The following is a 20,842-nucleotide window of genomic DNA, read 5'->3' as shown; positions in this document are numbered from 1 at the left end:
TAATCTTTCAGGGGTGATTAGGTGATGAGAGTGTAGGCCCCCTAAATGGGATTAGTGCCCTAATGAAAGTGACCCCAGAGAACTCCCTTGACCCTTCTATCACCTAAGGACACAGCCAGAAGACTGCTGTCTATGAACCAAGAAGAGGATTCTCACCAGACACAGAATCTGCTGATTGGTGCCTTGATCTTGTACTTCTAGCCTCCTAAACTGTGAGAAATGTTTCTGTTGTCTATAAACCACCCAGTCTATGGTATTCTGTTATGGCAGCCGGGACAGACTAAGACAGCATCCTAGTGAATCTTGGAGGCCTTGCAAATGCTGTCTCTCCTTTTTTGGGAGAACATTTCAATCAGCTCCATTCAAGAGATACGGACAGAGTGCCTCTATGTTTCCCAGACACTGGGCCACACTCAGATTTCAGTGATCAACAAAATCGACAAAACCCCCAAACTCGCCAGCATTTCATTTAAAGTCTATGTTTGGAGACATTTGTTTACACTATGAATTTGTGCTACAATATTTCTAAAAATGTGTGTGTCTTTGAAATTTTGTGTTACAACTAGAGGAATTATCCTTTTAAAGGGGGTCTTACTAAAAGTATTTACTTTTTAAATGAATAATCTCACCTAAGTGGTATTGTATATGTCCTATGTTTTTACGTTTGGTTTTCTAAAGAAGCGCATATTTCTTAATATGCGAGGAAAACTTTTTTTTTTTTTTTAAGATTTTAAGTAATTTCTACATCCAACATGGGACTTGAATTTATAACCCTGAGATCAAGAGTTGCATGTTCTACCAGATAAGCCATCCAGGTGTCCCTGTGAGGAAAACTTTTTACTGCATTTGGGGCTAATAACTGCGCATTGGAGTGTGGGAAGTTGCTGTTAGTCATGTTTCTCTGCAAGTCATAGGCCACTTTACACAGAAAGTGTTTTTACCAACTATGCAATGATAAAAGACAACCACTAGTAGTCGCTGCAAGTTCACTCCTTTGGCCCAAGTTTTGCTTTCTACGTGGGCTTTCGCCACTTGTCAGCAAACCCGTTTGCCAAAGGCCTGTGCGTTCCTGCTCTAACTGAATCACAGGCCATGTGACTGACTACATTCGGGTGGAAATGGTAGAAGAACAGTTAACCAGGCCGTCGTCTTTGTTCAGTACACTTGTGGCGTTTATGTCAGTGACCGTCATTCTCATGCTCTCCTTTACATATTTTTGAATAAGATTTTTTTTAAAAAGATTTTATTTATTTGAGAGAGAGAGAGAGTGTGACGAGCATGGGCGGGGGAATGACAGAGGGAGAGGGAGAAGCAGAATCCTCAGTAAGCAGGGAGCCCAACATTGGGTTCGATCCTAGGATCATGACCTGAGCTGAAGGCAGACGCTTAGCTGACTGAGCACCCCTAATTTTGAATAAGATTAAGGAAGGAAAGATCCTTCTTACACTTTCAATAATGGAAAGAATATTGGACTTAGGGTTGGAAGACCTGGAATGAGATTTCAGCTTTACGTTACTAGTTCTGTGCTATACAGTCGAAATGTGAGGAGTTGGCAAGACAAAGTTTTCTGAGAGAAAATTTATTGGATAGACCTTGTCTGGCAGTACTGCAGACCCACTGTTGACAATTATCTGGGGTGACTGGACTCTGAGAAACTGACTTTTGTAACTAAAATGGTACCTGGGTTTGTGGTAGACTAGGAAAGTCAGTTTATTAAGTTATGCTATGTGGGAAGTCATTTTCTAATCAAAAGGAAGGCTCAGGGAGAAGAGTCACCACAGCCAAGGAATGTGGATGGTTTTTGGAAAAGTTCCTCCGCGAAAATAGTTTCAGCGACTTCTCTGTACAGAGAGATTTGGAGTCTCGTCACTATACCATCTCCTGCACTTCCATGATGCCCCACTTCCTTTCCAAGGGACATATTCTCTCTTTATTTGTGGCTAATTTATTCAAAGAGATTACACTTTGCTGGTCTTTCTTCAGTGGCCTTTTGTAATCTGATTGTTTAGACATTCATCTTAGGATTTCTCTTCTGTAATAGATAATGATAATTATGGCCTAATTATTTTAGCTTTAGTCTTTATCAAAAGCAATTCATATTTTCCATTGATCTGTTTTGCCTATGACTATATTAATAGTGGTTAACATTTATAATATATATGTGTGTGTGTGTGTATACATATATGTATATATATATATATATACATACACAAAATTTGTATAAGTCCTCTCACTTGACCTTCACAATAACCCTGTGAGACATCTGCTATTCTCACTTTATAGATGGAGAACCTGAGAGTTACGTAGGTTAAGGGACAACACAGCGATAAAAATGGAATTTAAATTCCGGAGGTTCCATTCCAAGATCTTAACAACCTGACAGCTCTTTATACCATTTAGTGTCTGAGTTCTGAAATTTGGCTTTACAAATACCTCTGTGTGTGTGACCTGAAAGTTGTTCAATTCTGATTGGTTGAACCTTTATTGTTAGAACGTTAAATACTAATGGAGTTATAGGAGTGCAGATTTCAAAGTTGCTTTCTCAATGAATTGATGTTGCATGGGTTTTATGTTTTCTATTGTTCTTAATACAAAAGTTCTCTCTCTCTTTTTAAAATGTTATGAGGAAATATCTGAAAACATCCAGGTGACGAAATGCTCCCAAACACAATGGCTTCCTCAAAAAACAGACAGATTCCTATACAGTTGTTTCCACAAATCAAACTTGTATGAATGCAGAGAGAACATACGAGTGTGGAAGCAAGAGCTCTGAAGCATTATGCGGGTTTTCTGAGCATGCACTCTACCAGATACTGTTTTAAGTTCTGTACTCACACCATAATCAAGAAACCCATGGGGTAGCCACTATTTTCATCCTATTTTACAAATAAGAAAACTGAGGCCCAGAGAGGTGAAGCAACTTGGTGTCACAGCTAGTAAGTGGTTGAGCCAGGATCTGAAGCCAGGTACCCCATCTGTATTGCTACCACTGTGCTCTCCAGGTGATTGTTGTGGGCTCTCCTGCTTGACACTCTGTCATCTATTTGTCAGCCTTTTCTGTTCCTGTGCTGGATTCCTTTGGGCTTTCCTCCAGGCTAATCTTCTCTAGAAGATACGTGATTGGCCTGACACCCAGCATAGATATGGGAAAGCTTAGTAGCTGTGATTTATGATCCATATCTTAGATTTAGATTTAGAGGATCCAATAGGAAGTTTTGTGTCTACTGAAACCCTCCTCATCTTTAGATCTCATGATTGTTGATAGAGGGATATAATAAGATAAGCCAAATGTATCAAAGGGGGTTGAAACCGTTTAATGTAAACATAGCTGAGAAGGACTTCTCTGCATGATTAAAAAAAAAGGACATATAATGGGTCTTATTTGATGCATAGAGAGAAGGAGGCTTAAAGGTGACGGTGATGATAGGTACACTCCTCGCCTGCTCACTCTAGGCTAGGCAGAGCTCTCGGTGGAGTGCAGATACTAACTTACAGTCAGCCTAGCTTTGAATGTGTCAAAATGGGGAACTTGAGCCTTTTAGGGATTTTCAGAAAGTGATAATCAGGAGAGGTGCTGAGGAGTGGTTAACCAGGGCAAGTGAGAAGGGCCCACAGCCTCTCCCTCTTCCTAGCTAAGGACCTTGGGCAATTTAACCTCTCACGCTGTTTCTTCACGCTTATGACAGGTAAACAATTGTTCCTATCACAGAGGGTTGTGATGAGAATGAGGGGATACAGGAGTATAAACGCATGCACATAGTACATGGCAGTACATCTGGATAAGTTGGTATTGTTATCGACACCGGTATTATGGCCATGGCCACCTGTGACACTTGTCACCCACTGTAAAGGATCATTTTCTTTCCTCTAGTATCTCTGGAATGCTGGACGCTTTGCCTCTGTTTCTCAGAACAATTCTCAGCTCATCCGTCGTTACTCTCCCGGGCGGCGGAGGAACTGTACCGGCGCGCTTGCGAGGACCACAGTCCCTGCTCTCAGCTGGGAAGACAGATGAATGGGGAGGAGAGGAGGGATGGAGCGAAGAGGAGACCCAGAGACAGAGATGTGAGACGGGCAGCAAGAAGAGAAATAATTTGCCGCAAAACAGAGCCCACGCCTGACGCTCTCTCCATTTCTTGGACCTGGAACGAATTCTTTTACTTCCCAACCTGGGCCGCGCGACGCGGGGCAGAGCGCCGAGGCCTCAGCGCCCCGCTCCCTAACCCTGCTCCCCCTACAGCCCACCCGGGCCCCGCCCCGCGATTGGCCGCGGCTCGCTCGGGCCGTCGCCGATTGGCGCTCGCCGGCCGGGTCCACGGGGTTTAAAGAGGGGGGCGGGGGCGCCGTGCCCAGCCGCACCGCTGTCCCCGCCGAGCGCGTCGTGCCGTCCGAGCGCGGCTCTCAGCCTTTCCCGGCCTGCCGCCGCCTCCAGCGTCCCGCAGCCGGCCATCGCCGGTCAGCCGCTCGCGAGCGCGGGAGAGAGAGGACCCGGGCAGGCGCCGTCCAGTCCCGGGCGCGGGCACAGCTAGTGAGGGGCGAGGCCCGGGGACGCCAGGGTGGCGGCCACCATGGTGGCCACGTGCCTGCAGGTAGTGGGCTTCGTCACGAGCTTCGTGGGTTGGATCGGCATCATCGTCACCACGTCCACTAATGACTGGGTGGTGACCTGCGGCTACACCATCCCCACCTGCCGCAAGCTGGACGAACTGGGCTCCAAGGGGCTGTGGGCCGACTGCGTCATGGCCACGGGGCTGTACCACTGCAAGCCGCTGGTGGACATCCTCATCCTGCCGGGTAAGGACCCCACCTCTGAGTGGCTGCTCCTAACCCTGATCCTTGGGGCAGACTGGGGATGGGCGCATTAGACGTTTCCCAGAAACGTTTTAAGGCCTTGATGGGCACATTTTTGACACCTTCAGCCCCACCTTGTCCTAAAGGGATTCGGCAGCCCTGAATTTAACTTTTCCCAGCCTCAGTTTTCCTGTCTGGAATTTGGGATGATAGTAGTGGCCCCTGGCCGAGCCACCCTGAGAAGTTACTGCACTGAGACATGGGCACGTACTTGGAACTCTGTCCATGTTAATAACTGTTGCCCCACCTACCCCATGCTCCCACCGTCGGTGGGTCAGAAGTACTGTAAGCCCCCGCCCCACCCTTTTGAGTTAGATCCCACCCGCAGAGCGAGGAGGAGAGAAATGCTAGCATTCCAGCCATCTGAACAGTCGCAAGCCGAGTTTCTCAGGTCTTCGTGGGACTGGGGAGGAGTCCTGGCCAAATCTGGGCCCTCCCAGTTCCACCAGGTGGGTTCCCGTGGACAAGAGGGCCTGTCTTACTTTCCCCACCCTTGCCCCCCGCAGTGGGGGCGTAGGTCCGGTCTCCTGCCTGCGTCTGCACCCCTCCGTTCTGATCGGGAAGGGGTGTTGCCTACGGGAGGGCGCGCTCATCCTGGGGGTGGGTGGGTGGGTGGAGATCCGCCGTGGGTCTCTCGCTCCCATCTAGCTGTCTCTGAGAGGGTAGAGGAGAGAATTGTCTGGACTCCACCCCCTCCAACGCCAGCTGGCGCTCCCCCCAACCCCCCATCTTCACTTGCTTCCTCTTGAACAATTCTGGGCAACGCTTTCAATTCAGATGTAAACCTGAGCCAGTTGGGTGATTGGCTGGGTCGCAGGCTCCCCTTCGGGGTTTTGCTCTTTATCTCTGCCCTGCCAGCGGCTTTAGCCTATACGCGATGGCCTTTTGTCCTGCTAGCCTTTGAGGATGGTGCATTATTTATTTATTTACTTACTTATTTTTAAAGATTTTATTTATTTATTTTGGGAAAGAGAGACAGAGGGAGAGGGAGAGAGTGAGAGCCCGAGCTGGGGGAGGGGTGGAGGGAGAAGCACACTCCCCAGGGAGCAGGGGGCCTGGGTGGGGGGGGCCCCATCCCAGGCCCTAAGATCATGACCCCAGCTGAAGACAGACAATCTTCTGAGCCACCCACGCATCCTGATGGTACCCGTTTAAAGGCCTATCCTGAAAAAAATGGGGTGCCTGGGAGGCTCAGTTGGTTGAAGGCCTATCCTAGTTTCCTTAATGAGTGGAGTAACTGAGCCCCAGTGCCAGTCTGGGAGGCTTTGGCTTTGTGCCATCTGCTGGGGGAGCCTTTGGCTCCCTGGAGATTTTGCTCCCCCCTTTAAGCCTCCCCACAAGTGCCTCCTATTTCCCAGTCCTTGTAGTTGAAATCAATCTCCCCTTCCTTCTTGCTGCCCTGGTATTTGAGTCTTATCATCATCAGGGCATATTTCGACTTTTTGTTCATTGTGAGTCAAGTTTTTGTACCACATTATAAATTCCTTAAGGATAGAGATGTCATCCTGCTCTCTTTGCATCTTTTGTACCAGGCATTGATGCTGGAATACAGCTGGTGCACACAGTGCACGTCAGTCCTGCTAAGCACTATCTTCTTTTCCATTTCTTAGAAATTAAAAAAATTTTTTTTTGTTTTTTTAAATTAACCTCTATACCCAACATGGGTCTTGAACTCATGACACCGAGATCAGTTGTCACTAACTCTATTGACTAAGCCATATAGGCACCGCTTCTACTCCATTTTGAACTTTCAGAATGACAGAGGTCCCAGGAGCCCAGATATGCACTCACCTTCACTTAATGGCAGCCGTGGTAGACCTGGGTTAGACTCTGGGAGCCAATGCTCATCATCTGGATAATTTAGAACAATTTACTAGTAATCTCAGGGAACCCCAGTTGTCGTCTTTAAAAATCAAAATGAAACCAACCACCTCTCTTTCAGAGTGGTTTTGGGGGATTAAATGATATGAGAAATGTAAACCTCCCTTGATTTAGTGGAAGCTTCATAAATTGCTGCTGTAATTTTTTAATTAAAAGCTGGGCATGGCTTCAACGGACGAATGGATAAGGAAGATGTGGTACATATACACGATGGAGTATTATGCCTCCATCAGAAAGGATGAATACCCAACTTTTGTAGCAACATGGACGGGACTGAGGAGATTATGCTGAGTGAAATAAATCAAGCAGAGAGAGTCAAATATCGTATGGTTTCACTTATTTGTGGAGCATAACAAAGAACAGGGAGGACATGGGGAGATGGAGAGGAGAAGGGAGTTGAGGGAAACTGGAAGGGGAGATGAACCATGAGAGACTATGGACTCTGAAAAAGAACCCGAGGTTTTGAAGGGGAGAGGGGTGGGAGGTTGGGGGAACCAGGTGGTGGGTAATAGGGAGGGCACATATTGCATGGAGCACTGGGTGTGGTGCAAAAACAATGAATACTGTTACGCTGAAAAAAAAAAAAAAAAAGCTGGGCATGGTATTTGTGGGACTCTAACTATAGCGTAAAATTACTTTTTTTCTTTCCCCCAAAGTTAAGTTTCCTGAACATTCGGAGCCAAGCGGTTTATTTTCAGAGAACAGACCATTCTACAGATGGAGTACATTTTAGGGAGGGTCTAATCCTTCCTGCTTTCCCCCTACCTTGCACTTGGGTGTTTATAGGAACAGATCTCAGTCTCCATCTTTTGATTTTTCAGACATGGCCTTGGCCTTGAGCACGTAGACAGCCTGCACCATGAATTTCGAAACCTTAGTTGCTAGTTCACTGTCTCTCCTGTGTTCAACTTGGCTTTCCTGCAAGCTGCAGGGGCACTGGACTTAGGTCAGAGGTTCTGCCTCAGAATCCTCTGGCTCTTCCCTAGGGGGTCTTCAAGTCAACAGACAGTTGATTGATCGTTTAACTTTCATTTTAAAGAAGCTGAGATGGGCAGTGGCTAGAAGAGTAACCCTGAATTCTGGCAAACTAGATCTTGCTAAAAGACAGTGTTGCGGTTGGGGGTTGGCGCACAGGGCAGGCTGGCCAGATTTGGTATTAGAGTCTTGGTGTGTGAGGCAGAAATTGGGGCTCATTTTTGGCTTTATCTCTAACTCTGCCTCCCCCAGGCCACTAGCCCTAATTCCCTCTGAGTGGAAAAGGGAGAGCAATAAATACAACCCCCTCCTTTTTTGTCTTTCTTTTTTTTTTTTGAGGAGGGAGAGTGTTTTAATGAGAAACAACACATTTAAGTCTACCATATTCTGCCAGTATATTGTCAGATTTATTTCACATAAATATTGCACATATTGTAATCTCTTTCTTAATGAAATTGTTACCTGGCATTTTGTGTGACAGCATAAAGTTCATTTGGTTTTGCTCCACTCTTATTATTCAACTTTTTATTCCTTTGTTCATACTTGTATTTTTTTTTCATAGTTGTATGTTTATATCATCTGCTGTGGGACTGTGGTAGCTCCACAAAGACCGAGGCAGGTGTCTGTCTTCTAGGAATTCTTGGGGCTGGAGAGATGCCTTTTTTCTTCCTTCCTTTCCTCCTTCCCTTCCTTCCTTTTGTAAAGATTTTATTTATTAATTTGTCAGGGAGAGAGAGAGAACGTGTGCACGCGCGCGAGTGAGCACGCGTGCACAGGGGGAACGACAGGCAGAGGGAGAAGCAGGCTCCCTGCTCAGCAAAGAGCCTGATGTGGACTCAATCCTTGGACTCTGGGATCATGACTTGAGCCAAAGGCAGATGCTTAACTGACTGAGCCACCTAGGCGTCCCTGGAGAGACGCCTTTAAAGTGATGGCCGATGGTTGTGGAAACATGCCCAGGAGACTGGCTGAGGCAGGAGATGGCACCTGACCATCAGCAGGCGTCAGGTTTCATGAGCACAGCAGTGTCTGGGGAAAAAACCAAGAGAGGAAGCCAGAGTCTTAGTTTAGTCCAGTTAGGACCACACACTACATACAATGGGAATTAAAAGCACATGGTTAGGGACAAAATCACCTCGTACACCCGAGGATAAAATGATGGCACTGCCACATGGAAATAACACCAATAATAACAGCTCATCTTTTTGGAATACTTCATATGTGCCAGGCACTGTTCTAAACACTGCATGAGTTAACTAATTTAATCTTAGTTGAATTCTTTTAGAGAGATATAGGCACTATGACCATTTCATCAAAGGAGAGCCCTCGGTAACTTGCCCGCCGTCACCCAGGCAGAGTGTATCAGCCGCAGGTTGGAATCAGCACAGACTATCACAGAAGGCATCTGGAAGGGCTTGAGTTTTAATCTGACTCTTTCATAAGGTGATGTAATGGTGTAGTTGGACTCTTGGCCCCTTGATCTTGGGAGCTTAGACAGATGGTCTAAACCAGATATCTCCACTCAGTCTCTCCAGCCTCCAGCCTCCCTTGTTGGTCACTTTAAAAGTTGAACGTGTGGGGCGCCTGGCTGGCTCAGTGCGTTAAGCCTCTGCCTTCGGCTCAGGTCATTGTCTCAGGGTCCTGGGATCGAGCCCCTCATCAGGCTCCCTGCTCAGCGGGGAGTCTGCTTCCTCCTCTCTCTCTGCCTGCCTCTCTGCCTACTTGTGATCTCTCTGTCAAATAAATAAATAAAATCTTAAAAAAAAAAAAGTTCAAGATGTGAAGTAATCTTCGACAGCATTTACCACATGCTAAGTCCTGGAATGCAGCCAGAGGAAGGCAGATGGTGTTGCATTCCCTTGAGCCATGGTGTAGGCTCCAAGGGGACCCTTGGCTAATGCTCCTGTCTGTTCTCTTGTGTCCAGGCTATGTCCAGGCCTGCCGAGCCCTGATGATTGCAGCCTCAGTCCTGGGGCTGCCCGCCATTCTCCTGCTGCTGACGGTTCTCCCCTGCATTCGAATGGGCCATGAGCCTGGTGTGGCCAAGTACAGGCGGGCTCAGCTGGCTGGCGTACTGCTCATTCTGCTGGGTAAGAGAGCTTTCTATGTAGCACCCCAACTTGGAGTGAACCCGATGAATCTCAGATCTTGCTGCTGCTTCACTGAATTCAAGAGGCATGGGAAAGGCAGCCAGGTGTATCCACTGGGAAAACCCCCCTGTAATGTGTATCTCTTTATGTTTCATGGGTTGTTGAGGCAGAGGGATAAGTAATGTCTGCAGGGGTCACTGGACATGAAAAAATTAAAAAGCAAAAGGAAGAAAGGGTTTTGAGGGTATACTTAAGAGAGAGACCAGGGGACAGGAGAGAGTGACACAGTGGCTGTCCTCTGTGTCACTCTTCACAGTGGGATCCCTTTCTTGGGAACACCTCTGCCCAGATCCCAGCATTCGGAATTACTGGGCATCAGGCCAAGCAAAGTGGTTTTTTGAAAGCTTCCAGGTGATTCTTATTTGTAGCTACAGTTGAGAACTTCATTTAATGTGTAAAGAAAGGGTAGAGAAAGAGGAGGGCAAGAGAAAAGAAAGATGCAGAGGGTGGTAGATCACTACTGATGATTCAATTATTTTATTTTGTTTTAAGATCTTATTTTTAAGTAATTGCACACCCAATGTGGGGTCCAAACTCACAAGTTCAAGATCAAGTGTCACATGCTCTACTGACTGAGCCAGGCAGGTGTCCCTTAATCTTTTATTCAGTAAGGATTCATGGAGCATCTGAGGGCCAGGCATCATGGTTGGTACTGAGGACACAGGGGGAGAAAGGCATTCTCTGCTTTTAGTGTCCCTGCACATCTCGATAGAGTGTGGCATGGGCTCATCTAAAAACGGTGCAGAGGGTGTGCACACACATAGGAAGGAACCTGAGCCAGACTGGAGGAGGTTTCCAGAGCAGGCGATCCCAGTGATGAGTGTTGAGGGTCGAAGAGAAGGTAGTCAGATCATGGATTGAAGGGGGACGGCCCCAGGCCAAGGAAATGGCATGAGCTCTCTTGGTTTTCCTGGTTGCACCTACACACAGAGGGTTTAACAACCTAGGGAGGATCCTTCTAGCTCTGCTTTTTTCAGTGATTTCATTTTATTTTACTTTTTTCTTGAAGGCTAATTCCACCAGCACATCTTAAGTCCTAATAGAAGACATGAATTTTAAGAACAGCAGTACTTGTTGCAAAGTGCACTGATACATTCCTGAACAGCAGCTGGTCTGTCTGTGGGTTAGGCATAGCATCAGCTTCTCCTGAGTCCAGGAATTCCCATCCTCCAACTGGTATCAGACTAGATGTTGAAGGGGAAGGGGAAGGGTCAGCGTTCTACATGGGTCAGTGCCACTAAGTAATGGTTGGCCACAGTGACTTCGGTGAGGTAAGGGGACGTGAGAGGGAAGGGTGCTATTTCATAGGACTGCAAAGGGATGGAGGTTTTCAGGGACTTGTGAAGCCACAGAGAATTCAGAGGAGGGGCTTGTGTGGGTGTGTGTGGGGCTGGGCAACAGGAGTAAAAAGACCAGAGGACCACTGTCCTTTCCGGAGAAGAATCTGGGCATGGACATTTTGGTTCCAGGCACAAAGAATCTGTGTGGGAGCGCCACAGGGAACACAGAATCAGTATCAGGTGATTCCCCTAACTCACAGGGTCCTCTGTCACAGTGTTTTTGGAGGTCAGATCTTTACGTTCAAATTCCCTTTCCAACAGTTAGAGCAAAGCTCTACAGGTAAATTGGTGTGCGGAACCCAGGAGGAAACCCTTCTCGTTCTAGGCAGTTGCCACTGTTACCTGCCTCACATTAGGGTCTCTCTGTCTCTGAGGATGCCAGACCCAGCGGGTGAATCTGTTGGGTTAGGTGTTCATTTTTAGAAATTCTGGCCTTCCATACGAGAGTCGTAGAATATCCACTAAGAGAATACATGGAAAAGAAAAAAAAAACCCAAACTCTGTGGAAAATAAAGATATAAAATAAGTATGTATGGATGAATTCGTATGCAAAAAACCCCTAAAAACAACGGAATCCTCCGAGTGAGTAATGAGGCTTATTAAAAGAACAATAGCAACCAGTTGTCTGAAACTTCCTAGGTGAATTAAAGTTTTTCTTTATCTTTTCCAAGTGGGTTGGTTGGTATATGTGGACAGAATCGTAGAGAGGAACGTGAGGTGGACCGGCAGTGGTGCGAGTTCCTCAGTCCCTGATTACTGCCTGGAGTGAACACACGGAGGGCCTTTGAGGGCCCGGACTCTCTCAGGGTGGCTGCAGCCTTCTGGCCACTCGCTATTAGGGTGGAGTGAGCACGCCACCCCCTACCCTCTTGTAGCTTTGAATTTCCAGTGTTACCTGCTGCCTCTTTGATGGCTCCTGTCGGATTTATTTCTCAGTGGGTCACAGCTTGCCTTCAGGTTGGATGTCGTTTTGACTGGAACCAGTTAGATCTGGAAAGGCAATGCTCCTTGCCTTCAGTCGTGGCACCCGCTGGCCCCTCTGGGTCTTCTCTGGAGCCTAGTGCCTCTGTTCCCCTGTTGGCGTTGGGTGAGAGGAGCTAGAGTGAGTGAAAGCTCCCTTTGTGTTGCTTGGGACTGGCTTCTGATGCCCGCCGGGGGAAGCCAGTGCTGGGCCCCTGTTGGATCCTAGGGGTCACCAGTGATGCCCCAGTTGAGGTGTGGTCCCTGACCAAAACGGACTGGGCAGCACTGGGGGTTTGGGGCCTGGGAACTGAAAACAGTACTGAAGCTAATCTGGGTATGGAAACCTTAAGCACTATTAATTAAATCAGTTCTTCCTGACCCTAAAAAGTTTTATTTTTCCACAAGTTTAAAAAATCATGTCTGTTGTACAATAACTTTATCTTCTCAATAGTTTTAAGTTTAATGGTGTGAGGATTTGGTCCTGCTTTGGGGGAAGGAATGGGAGCCTGATGTTGCCGACTCCTCAGAGCTAGGATGGATCCAGGTGAATCTCATCTGTGTCTCTTCAAGAGCCCCTACCACAACAGGAGGTGCCTGTGCCCTGAGCTGTTTTATCTTATCTCTGGGAGTGGGACCAACTGTATGGAATCTCAGATCTCCTACTTTCCAGCTGTGCGAACTGGGGCAGTTACTTAATGTCTCTGAGCCTTTATATGAAATGAGGAAATGCTTCTATCTGAGGTTGGTAAGAATAGGGTAAGGAGGTATGCAAGTTGTTTAGCCTGGTGTCTGGCACATAGTAAGTCCTCAGCAAATGGTTGCTATTATCACTGCTACTGTTATCATTCCTCTAACCATAGAGGAAATAGAGAGCTAACCCAGAGGGCCATTGAGTATTCTTTTGATCATGTCTGATTCCTGCAGGGTCATCTCCATACATGGCACTGGTCAGGAGAGTCAGGGAGCTGTTCCTGGAAATGCTAGGTCCTCTCCTGGTCTAGTGGAGACATTTCCATTGTTTACTTTGTAAAAACCAGATCAGTAGATAGTTGGGAGTTTTTTTTTTGCCTATCCCACTATAAGAAGTCATGTTAAACTACCCACCTAAAAACGGTCAGGCTTAGTTCTGATTTGATCTCATTCTCACCTCACTGTAACTTAGAAAGTACTTGATTGGGGTGTTTCTTGGGAGACGGGGTAGGGAATAGAAGGAGAGGAAGTATATATTCCTTCTTCCATGGGTTCCTCTCATTTTCTCTCCTCCTTTTTCAAATTATGACCCTAGGAATCGTATTTTGTTAAAAAAAAAAAAAAGCTGTTTTAACTTGGAACTTACAGGTCAGTAATGGAATTGCAATAAAATAAAGGGTGTGTGCAACTGTGGGAGAGATTGATCTTGTCATGCACACAGAATCAGATGTCCTAGGAAAGGCCACCCTTCAGTGTGGAGTCTTAAGAGAATAGATGGAAAGAGCCTTTCTCTAAACTCATTAGCTTTACACAAACAAGCTCATAATGTAAATCAAATTTCATATGGGTAGTGGAAAGGTTGTGGCATCTTTAGTATGGTTGTGACTTAAAATGACCCTATCGGTAAACTTGGAAGAATTAACTGCTTTATGAAGTCTCTCCCATCTCTAAGTTCTGTGATTAAAAAAAATAATAATAACAAATAACCACGGGACCAGTTTTAAAAAAAGTTATGGGGAAAAAAAAGATAATGATGTGTGAAATAGAAATAAAAGGAAAAAATGTCGACAGCAGCCAGGAAAATAATGTAGTCAAATATTCCATTGACCTCATGATTGTTTTAAATATTAGATCTTCATAAAAGTCGTTGTGTAAGAAGAGTATGTCCTTTGGCAGCTATGTTTTCTTAAGTCAAAATTTAGAGAATCACAAATTTAAAAAAAAAGAAAAACTAAAATTTTTCTAGATTCAGATGATCAGGAAACAACAAATAAATGTGACTCCAACAGCTCATTAGAAATCTCGTTACTTGTTGCCTTGAGTTAATTGGAACAAAGCTAAAGGTAGTTGCTATTTAGATCATGTAATAGCATCAGTTGTAGAAGGCAGCAATAAGTGCATTGTCAAATGTTTAAATAGAGGGAGACTGATTATTTATTTATTTATTTAAAAGATTTTATTTATTTGACAGAGAGAGACAGTGAGAGAGGGAACACAAGCAGGGGGAATGGGAGAGGGAGAAGCAGGCTTCCCAGTGAGCAGGGAGCTGATATGGGGCTCCATCCCAGGACCCTGGGATCATGACCTGAGCCGAACGAAGGCAGAGGCTTAATGACTGAGCCACCCACGTGCCCTGGGAGAGAGAATTAAAAAATAGTTTTTATTGTGGAAAATTTCATACGTACCCAAAAGTAGAAAAAATAGTTTAACCTAAACTCATTCTTAATAATGATGAACTCATGACCAATCTGTTTCATCTATGTATTTTTTTTTCTTCCAGTCTCCAGAGTTTTTTTTTTTTTGAAGCAAATCTCAGATAAAATATCAAGGAAGATTTTCTTCCAATATTACTTATATCATTCAGAGTAATTTATGTGATTTTAATGGAAATATTTCTTTGTGCTAGAAATAATGCTCTTTAAAGTACTGTTAGTTCTTAGTTCGGAAAGTGACAAAGACTGAAATCAGAGGTGTTCATTGGAGAAAGGAAGAAATAACAGAATCTGGGTTCTTCTGCCTTTTTGGACCTCTTTGTCAGTCTTTCCCTCTCTCTCTAAATTGCCTTGGAAGTCAAATGCACATTTACTAATTTTATTTAACTTCATCACGTTTATTTAACTATGTTACTACGTGTCATCTAATCCCTAAAGAAATAAAAAGCTGCAAGTACCTTTCATTGCTCTACAGTTCCCTCTCCAACTATTTTCTGTGTTTGGCTACATGAGGATCATTGTTAATTTAGTAAGGCTGTATTCTATCAACTAATGAACACATTGTATTACATTATTTGAAACTTACCAAAAGAGGCAAGCAATTTTATTCCATGAAGAGCAGGGAGTTCTACTTGTGAGAGCACCAAGTCCGGAAAAATCTGTATCTACTCAGTGAAACCTTCTTCTTCTCTGCTCTCCTCCACCTCCTCCTTTTCTTCTCTTTTCTTTTTTTTTTAATTTTCTTTTTTTAAAAGATTTTATTTATTTATTTGACAGAGAGAGAGAAAGAGAGAGAGAGAGTAGGCAGAGAGGCAGCCAGAGAGAGAGGGGGAAGCAGGCTCCCTGCTGAGCAGAGAGGGATGGGGGGGCTCGATCCCAGGACCCTGAGATGGTGACCTGAGCTGAAGGCAGAGGCTTAACCCACTGAGCTACCCAAGTGCCCCTCTTTTCTTTTCTTTTCTCCTCCTCCCCCTCCCCCTTCTTCTTCTTCTTCTTCTTCTCAATTTTCACTTTCTGCTCCCTCCCAAATGACAGATTCCTGCCTCCCCCCCCCCCCCCCCCGTGTGCAGGTAACTGTTGTATCTTTGGAATGTAGAAGAGGAGAAATAGATTGAAAAATCTGAGTTACTGTTAGAGACTTACTTTAAAAATACATCATGATGACAAGAAAAGAAAAGCAATGAAGATTCTCTTTCTTTCTTCAATTTTCTTTGCCTTATGGATAACTGACTTTTTTAGGGAAGCATTTTCCTTATTTTCTCCAAATAATTGGGAGAAGCATTATAAACCGTGTGTGTGTGCATGTGTGTGTGTGTGTGTGTGTGTGTCTGCAAATAGAAATAAATCTAGCCAGCCTTCTATATCATTAAAAAAGCCAAAAATTATTGCCAGTTTTATTAATATTTCACATCTTTTAGTTACATAATGACTTAACTTGCATTTTAACTTCACTGATGAAAACATCCCCCTTTCCCTTCAAACCATGCTGAAATTGAGTAAACTCTTTTTTAGTTTCTAAACATTCTTCATTCTGAGTTCACTTGAAGGTCACTGTTACCAGTGAACTTCTCATTTCCCTTCATGTTGTGTGGCGGTCTGTCATCTTTTAGTGGTTTTGATGTGGTTCAACTTTGAGAGCCACAGGAATCACCCAGAGTTCATTTATCTACTAGGAAATAGTGTGACCCTGCTGGCGCTCGTTCGCCTTGTTTTGCATGGATTATAAAAGAAGGAAGTCTTTAATGAGGTAAATCATGAGCTTGTAGCTTTAAGTGTGTTAAAGTCACATTACAGTTTTATGATTTGGAAAGTCAGTTTTGATGTGTTTGAAGTGGAAAGTAGACTTGAAATGAGACTGTCTGTCGTCCATCCATCCACCTGTTCTCCCATTCAGTCCTCCAGGTTCTCCAGGATCATTATTTAAGCATTCAGACATTTTCCTGATGTTTCCTTCTTCTAGTGAATTACATTAGAATAAAATCTAACAAAATCCCTAAAACAATTGAAATCAAGGCTGATGATTATTTTTGGAATATTGAGCCTGATTCTTTCCCCATGTGAAGATACTCTTATTATTTTGCTTAGGAAGAGGGGGAGAACTAGGCAATTTCTTCTCTTATTTTATATATACAAATCAAATATAAAATATATATCTTTATTTTATAAAATCAGCAAATCTACATTTGAGTTAGGTTTACATGGAGTGTGGGGAATCCTTGTGCGTGTATGTGTGTGTGCGTTGTATGTATAATACGAAGTAACTGAAAAATATGAAACCTAATTTGAACCAGAAGCTGTTTTGAAACCAGGCTAATTGTTTATGGGAAAGATCAGTTGAATTGAACCAAATCAGTTGTTTGGGAAATCAGATATATATTTTTTTCCTATGGAATTCAGCTATTCCCTCCCCACCTTTTCCTTCTAATCAAGCTTGGGTACTTGGAAACCTTTGCTAGGTTGCTGTTTTGCTCAAGCAGAATGAGCCCCTCTTTGGGGGTCTAGGGGTATGTAGCTGGATTGTGTATTGACATGAAGAAGCTAGCACAGTTCTCTCTGGCTGAAACACTCTAAAGGAGTTTCTGTTTCTTGTCCTGAGACAGAAAAAGACTCTTTTTTCCCCCTCGTCTTTCTCTGTGTCTTGCTGAGGGTATGACTCTGACAGTAGCCGAGCCGTTATCAGTGACAGCAGCATTTGGGATGTGTGGCTGGAGGAAGAGAGAAAAAGATTTTCTCCTTTAATCTCAGGTGTTTGAGGCCCAGCGCTGGAAAGGAAGATTCAATTGATACTGGTCTTTTTGAGAACACTCTCGTTCACGGAAGGACAATATATCGCCACATAGTATCTCATACAAACCTATTACAGAACTTGGCATGATTGTTCTTACTCTTTAAGAAAAAATGAAGCCATTAACATATGGATAGATTTTTGCTTCTTAGGTAATTTATAAGAACTTCTGAAGTAGTGAATAGTTCACGATTAATGGAGTGAATTTAGGCTGTTAGAAAGCCAATTTGAGCAACCAAAACCCCCCAAATTAGCTTTCTTTCCTCTAACTTCTAGTAGGGATCTATGCTTTTTTATAATAGGAATCACATCTGCTTTTGTGTATTTATGCCTGGCTTGTGGGGTGGGCTTAGTTTAATGTCAACAAGAGCCTCTTACGAGCTACACAAATGCACTGAGATGGATGAAGAGGTCTTTCGAAGTGGGTAAGACTTCAGTCTTCTCTTCAGTTTAGAACTAATGTATGAGGCTGTTAGATTTGAGTGCTTCTGTTTAAAGAAAAATTCTATTTCTTCTCTGTGGGCGTAGAGATAAGTCAGAAAATCACTCAGTGTGAGTGATTTTATCAAATTTTGATTTCCATCAGAAATGCTTGCTGAGTTGAAAGTGACAAGGATCCTCCAGGTAGCAAATGTCTCAGTGCCCTGTCTTGAATTTATTGAAGGCTCTAGGCCTAATGACTGGCAACCTCATCACTATTATTTTCTTGATCCGCCAACTTTAATGGGTCATCCCAATTTCAAGCTTCAACTAAAATTTCTTTCCTGCTTGTGGCTGTGAGAAATCAGATGACAGGAGGTGATGGAGTTCTTTTGTCTGGAGTTGTGCTGTTCAGCCCATTAGCCACCAGCCACATGGGGTTATTTAAATTTTAATTAATTAAAATTCAAAACATGATTTTTTGATCTCTCTAGCCCCATGAGAAACTTTCAAGAGCCCCTGTCGCTTGTGACTACCTTATGTGACAATGCTGGTATAGTGGTTTAAATATATTTTTAACATTTTCATAGTCTTCTGCCTGTCCTTGTTTTGCTATGTTGCTTAGGAGGAGGGGAAGAACTAAATGATGCAGAAGCTGTTTCTTATCCTGCTCTTTAAAACCTAAACCAAGTCTGAAAATTAGACTGGTTGGTGGAAGACCATAAAATTCTGCCACTGTGACTCATCACAACAGATATCATCACCATAAAATCCTTGCAAGGGTGAATTCTTTTACTCCGAGCATTATTTGTGTGTTTGCAAACAGTGTAACACAAACTCAGACTCTTAGCCGATACTGGACTGGTCTGGCAACAGTCCACCACAGCAAGAGAGCTCTCGGAGCTTCTTCAAGGTCTTTGTAATATGAATTGACCAAATTGAGAAAACAGAGTGGAAAAATGAGGTGGGCATCCTTTTGTTTCTCATTTCCGAAGACATCAGGCCATTTAGTCATTCAGCTGGTGTGTACTGAGCACATACTCTGTGCCTCAGAGTGAGGTAAACACTGACTCTACAAGCATAAGGAGGACATGGCCCCTGCCTTTATGGAACTCAGGACTTGGCATGGGAAATAGACATGTAAAGAAGTAATTATAATCCGATTAGGTAAGCGTCATCATAGAATTCTAAGTATAGATACATAAAGTGAAGATACGTAAGTAAATGCAAATACCCATTTTTGGCTTCAGTGATTTATTTCTGGGCTTTTACTTTGGAGTTCTTTGGTGTCTGCCACCTGTTGAAAAAATAAAGGACCTAGCAGTTTGACCCAGCTTTGGATTGGCTTATTAAACAGATGCAAACCTATGGGTTTGGATTGGGAGCAGAGCTGTGTGTACGGAGCTTTTTGGAGTTGGCTGAAGCTAAGGGACCATGCCTGTGGAGTGAAGGGGAGCCTGCCCGCTGGGCTTGGTGTGGGACGGGCATGCCTGGTCACAGCTCTCTTTTGTCTCCCCAGCTCTCTGTGCCATCGTCGCGACCATCTGGTTCCCCGTGTGCGCCCACCGCGAGACCACCATCGTGAGCTTTGGCTACTCCCTGTATGCGGGCTGGATCGGGGCTGTGCTGTGCCTCGTGGGTGGCTGTGTCATCGTCTGCTGCGCTGGAGATGCCCAGTCGTTTGGTGAAAACCGTTTCTACTACTCTTCGGGCTCCAGCTCCCCGACTCATGCCAAGAGTGCCCACGTATAAGAGGGCTGCTGCCTGCCCACCCAGGTGCTGCAGATCCTGGGCCCGTGGCCCCGGGTTTGCTTGCCACAGGCGGGGGAAGCCCACTCCACTGCCAGGCTCCAAAGCCAAAGTTGTAGAAAAGCATCCCGTCTGGCATTTTTTAGTCTTAATACCCCTCTCCCCATTTGTTGCCTTAAAAGAGATCTTTAGTTCAGAAAATGCCCACACACTTTTCTCATGGTTTTGCCCATTAATAGCTCTTTTCTTGGGCATTCCTTTGTTGTTCACCTATATATATGTATATGTATATGTATATGTATATGTATATGTATATGTATTTCCTCTCTCTCTTTAAATTTTAAATATCTTGTGAACATTGCTGAGTTGGGTGTCGGGAGAGAAATAAAAGACACTTTTCAAACTGTTACAGATGACAATGGGAGCCTCATAAAGATGCCGCTCTGTTTGCTCCCTCCTCTTTGGCTCCAAGGTCATTTAGTTATAAGTGATAGAGAAAAATAGAACCGGGGACGTGGGGTGGGGAGGGAGGGGATTGTGGAACTTTCCCTTCATGGGAAACTTCCCTTTTGTAAGTCGAGGGCGAGGGTGGGGATATTTTTTAGTTTGTGATTTTACATTTATCTGTACATACTTTTTCAAGATTGATCATTTTTATAACCATGGTTTTCCTGAAATTCTCAGTTCATCAGTATGAAGGAAATGAACCAAATAAGCTTTAATTATATGATAAATAACAGTCCAAGTGAATATAACTCTAACTGACATACCACAAAATAGTTTTGATTTCTGGGTTTGAATGATGTAGTTTTTAATCCTACACTTGCATATGCTTCAACTTAACACATTTTTAAAGTTTTTCCCCCGTTCTCTATTTTCATTTTGTTAGCCATCTTGCAGTGGTGTTGTTTAACATAAATCATGCTGTTGGATTTGGCTTTACGGGTGTAAACACTGATGGTGTATCAGTATCCAAGACCCCAAACTCTTCAAACAATGATGGTGCATTTTGTTCTTTAAGTGAAACCCATGCAATAAAATAACAGACTGTGTGCAAAAGTGGCCTCCATATTCTGTTGTGTCCAGAGGGGCCATCTATCGATTTTCACCGATTTCATTAATCTCTACTAGTGATTTATAGGGAACCTGGTCGTGACTCAGGAACAAGGCATTTCTGCGCCTCCCTGAGTAAAAATGTTTGGTCTTATTCACTGGACCATGGTGGTCCTGTGTGGTCATAAACATGAAATCTTGGTGCTCTGTAGGTTTCTTTAGTGGAGTGAGGTTACAGCAACTTTGAGTCATACATAAACAATCAGAAACCAA

At 44.2% G+C, this 20,842-nt stretch overlaps 1 protein-coding gene across 1 annotated transcript; it reads left to right on the top strand.

The window, feature by feature from the left end:
* Window positions 1-4,339: 4,339 nt before the first annotated feature.
* CLDN11 (claudin 11) lies at window positions 4,340-20,629 on the top strand. The gene is made up of 3 exons (XM_046001450.1): window positions 4,340-4,794; window positions 9,633-9,797; window positions 19,287-20,629. The coding sequence occupies exons 1-3, from the start codon at window positions 4,569-4,571 to the stop codon at window positions 19,517-19,519; spliced, it is 624 nt and encodes a 207-aa protein (XP_045857406.1). The 5' UTR covers window positions 4,340-4,568; the 3' UTR covers window positions 19,520-20,629.
* Window positions 20,630-20,842: the final 213 nt, after the last annotated feature.

The sequence above is a fragment of the Meles meles genome, chromosome 4 (assembly GCF_922984935.1).
Source record: "Meles meles chromosome 4, mMelMel3.1 paternal haplotype, whole genome shotgun sequence".
NCBI classification, from domain to species: Eukaryota; Metazoa; Chordata; class Mammalia; order Carnivora; family Mustelidae; genus Meles; species Meles meles.
Note: the sequence above shows the minus strand (reverse complement) of the source record. Positions and strands in the feature narration are given on the sequence as shown.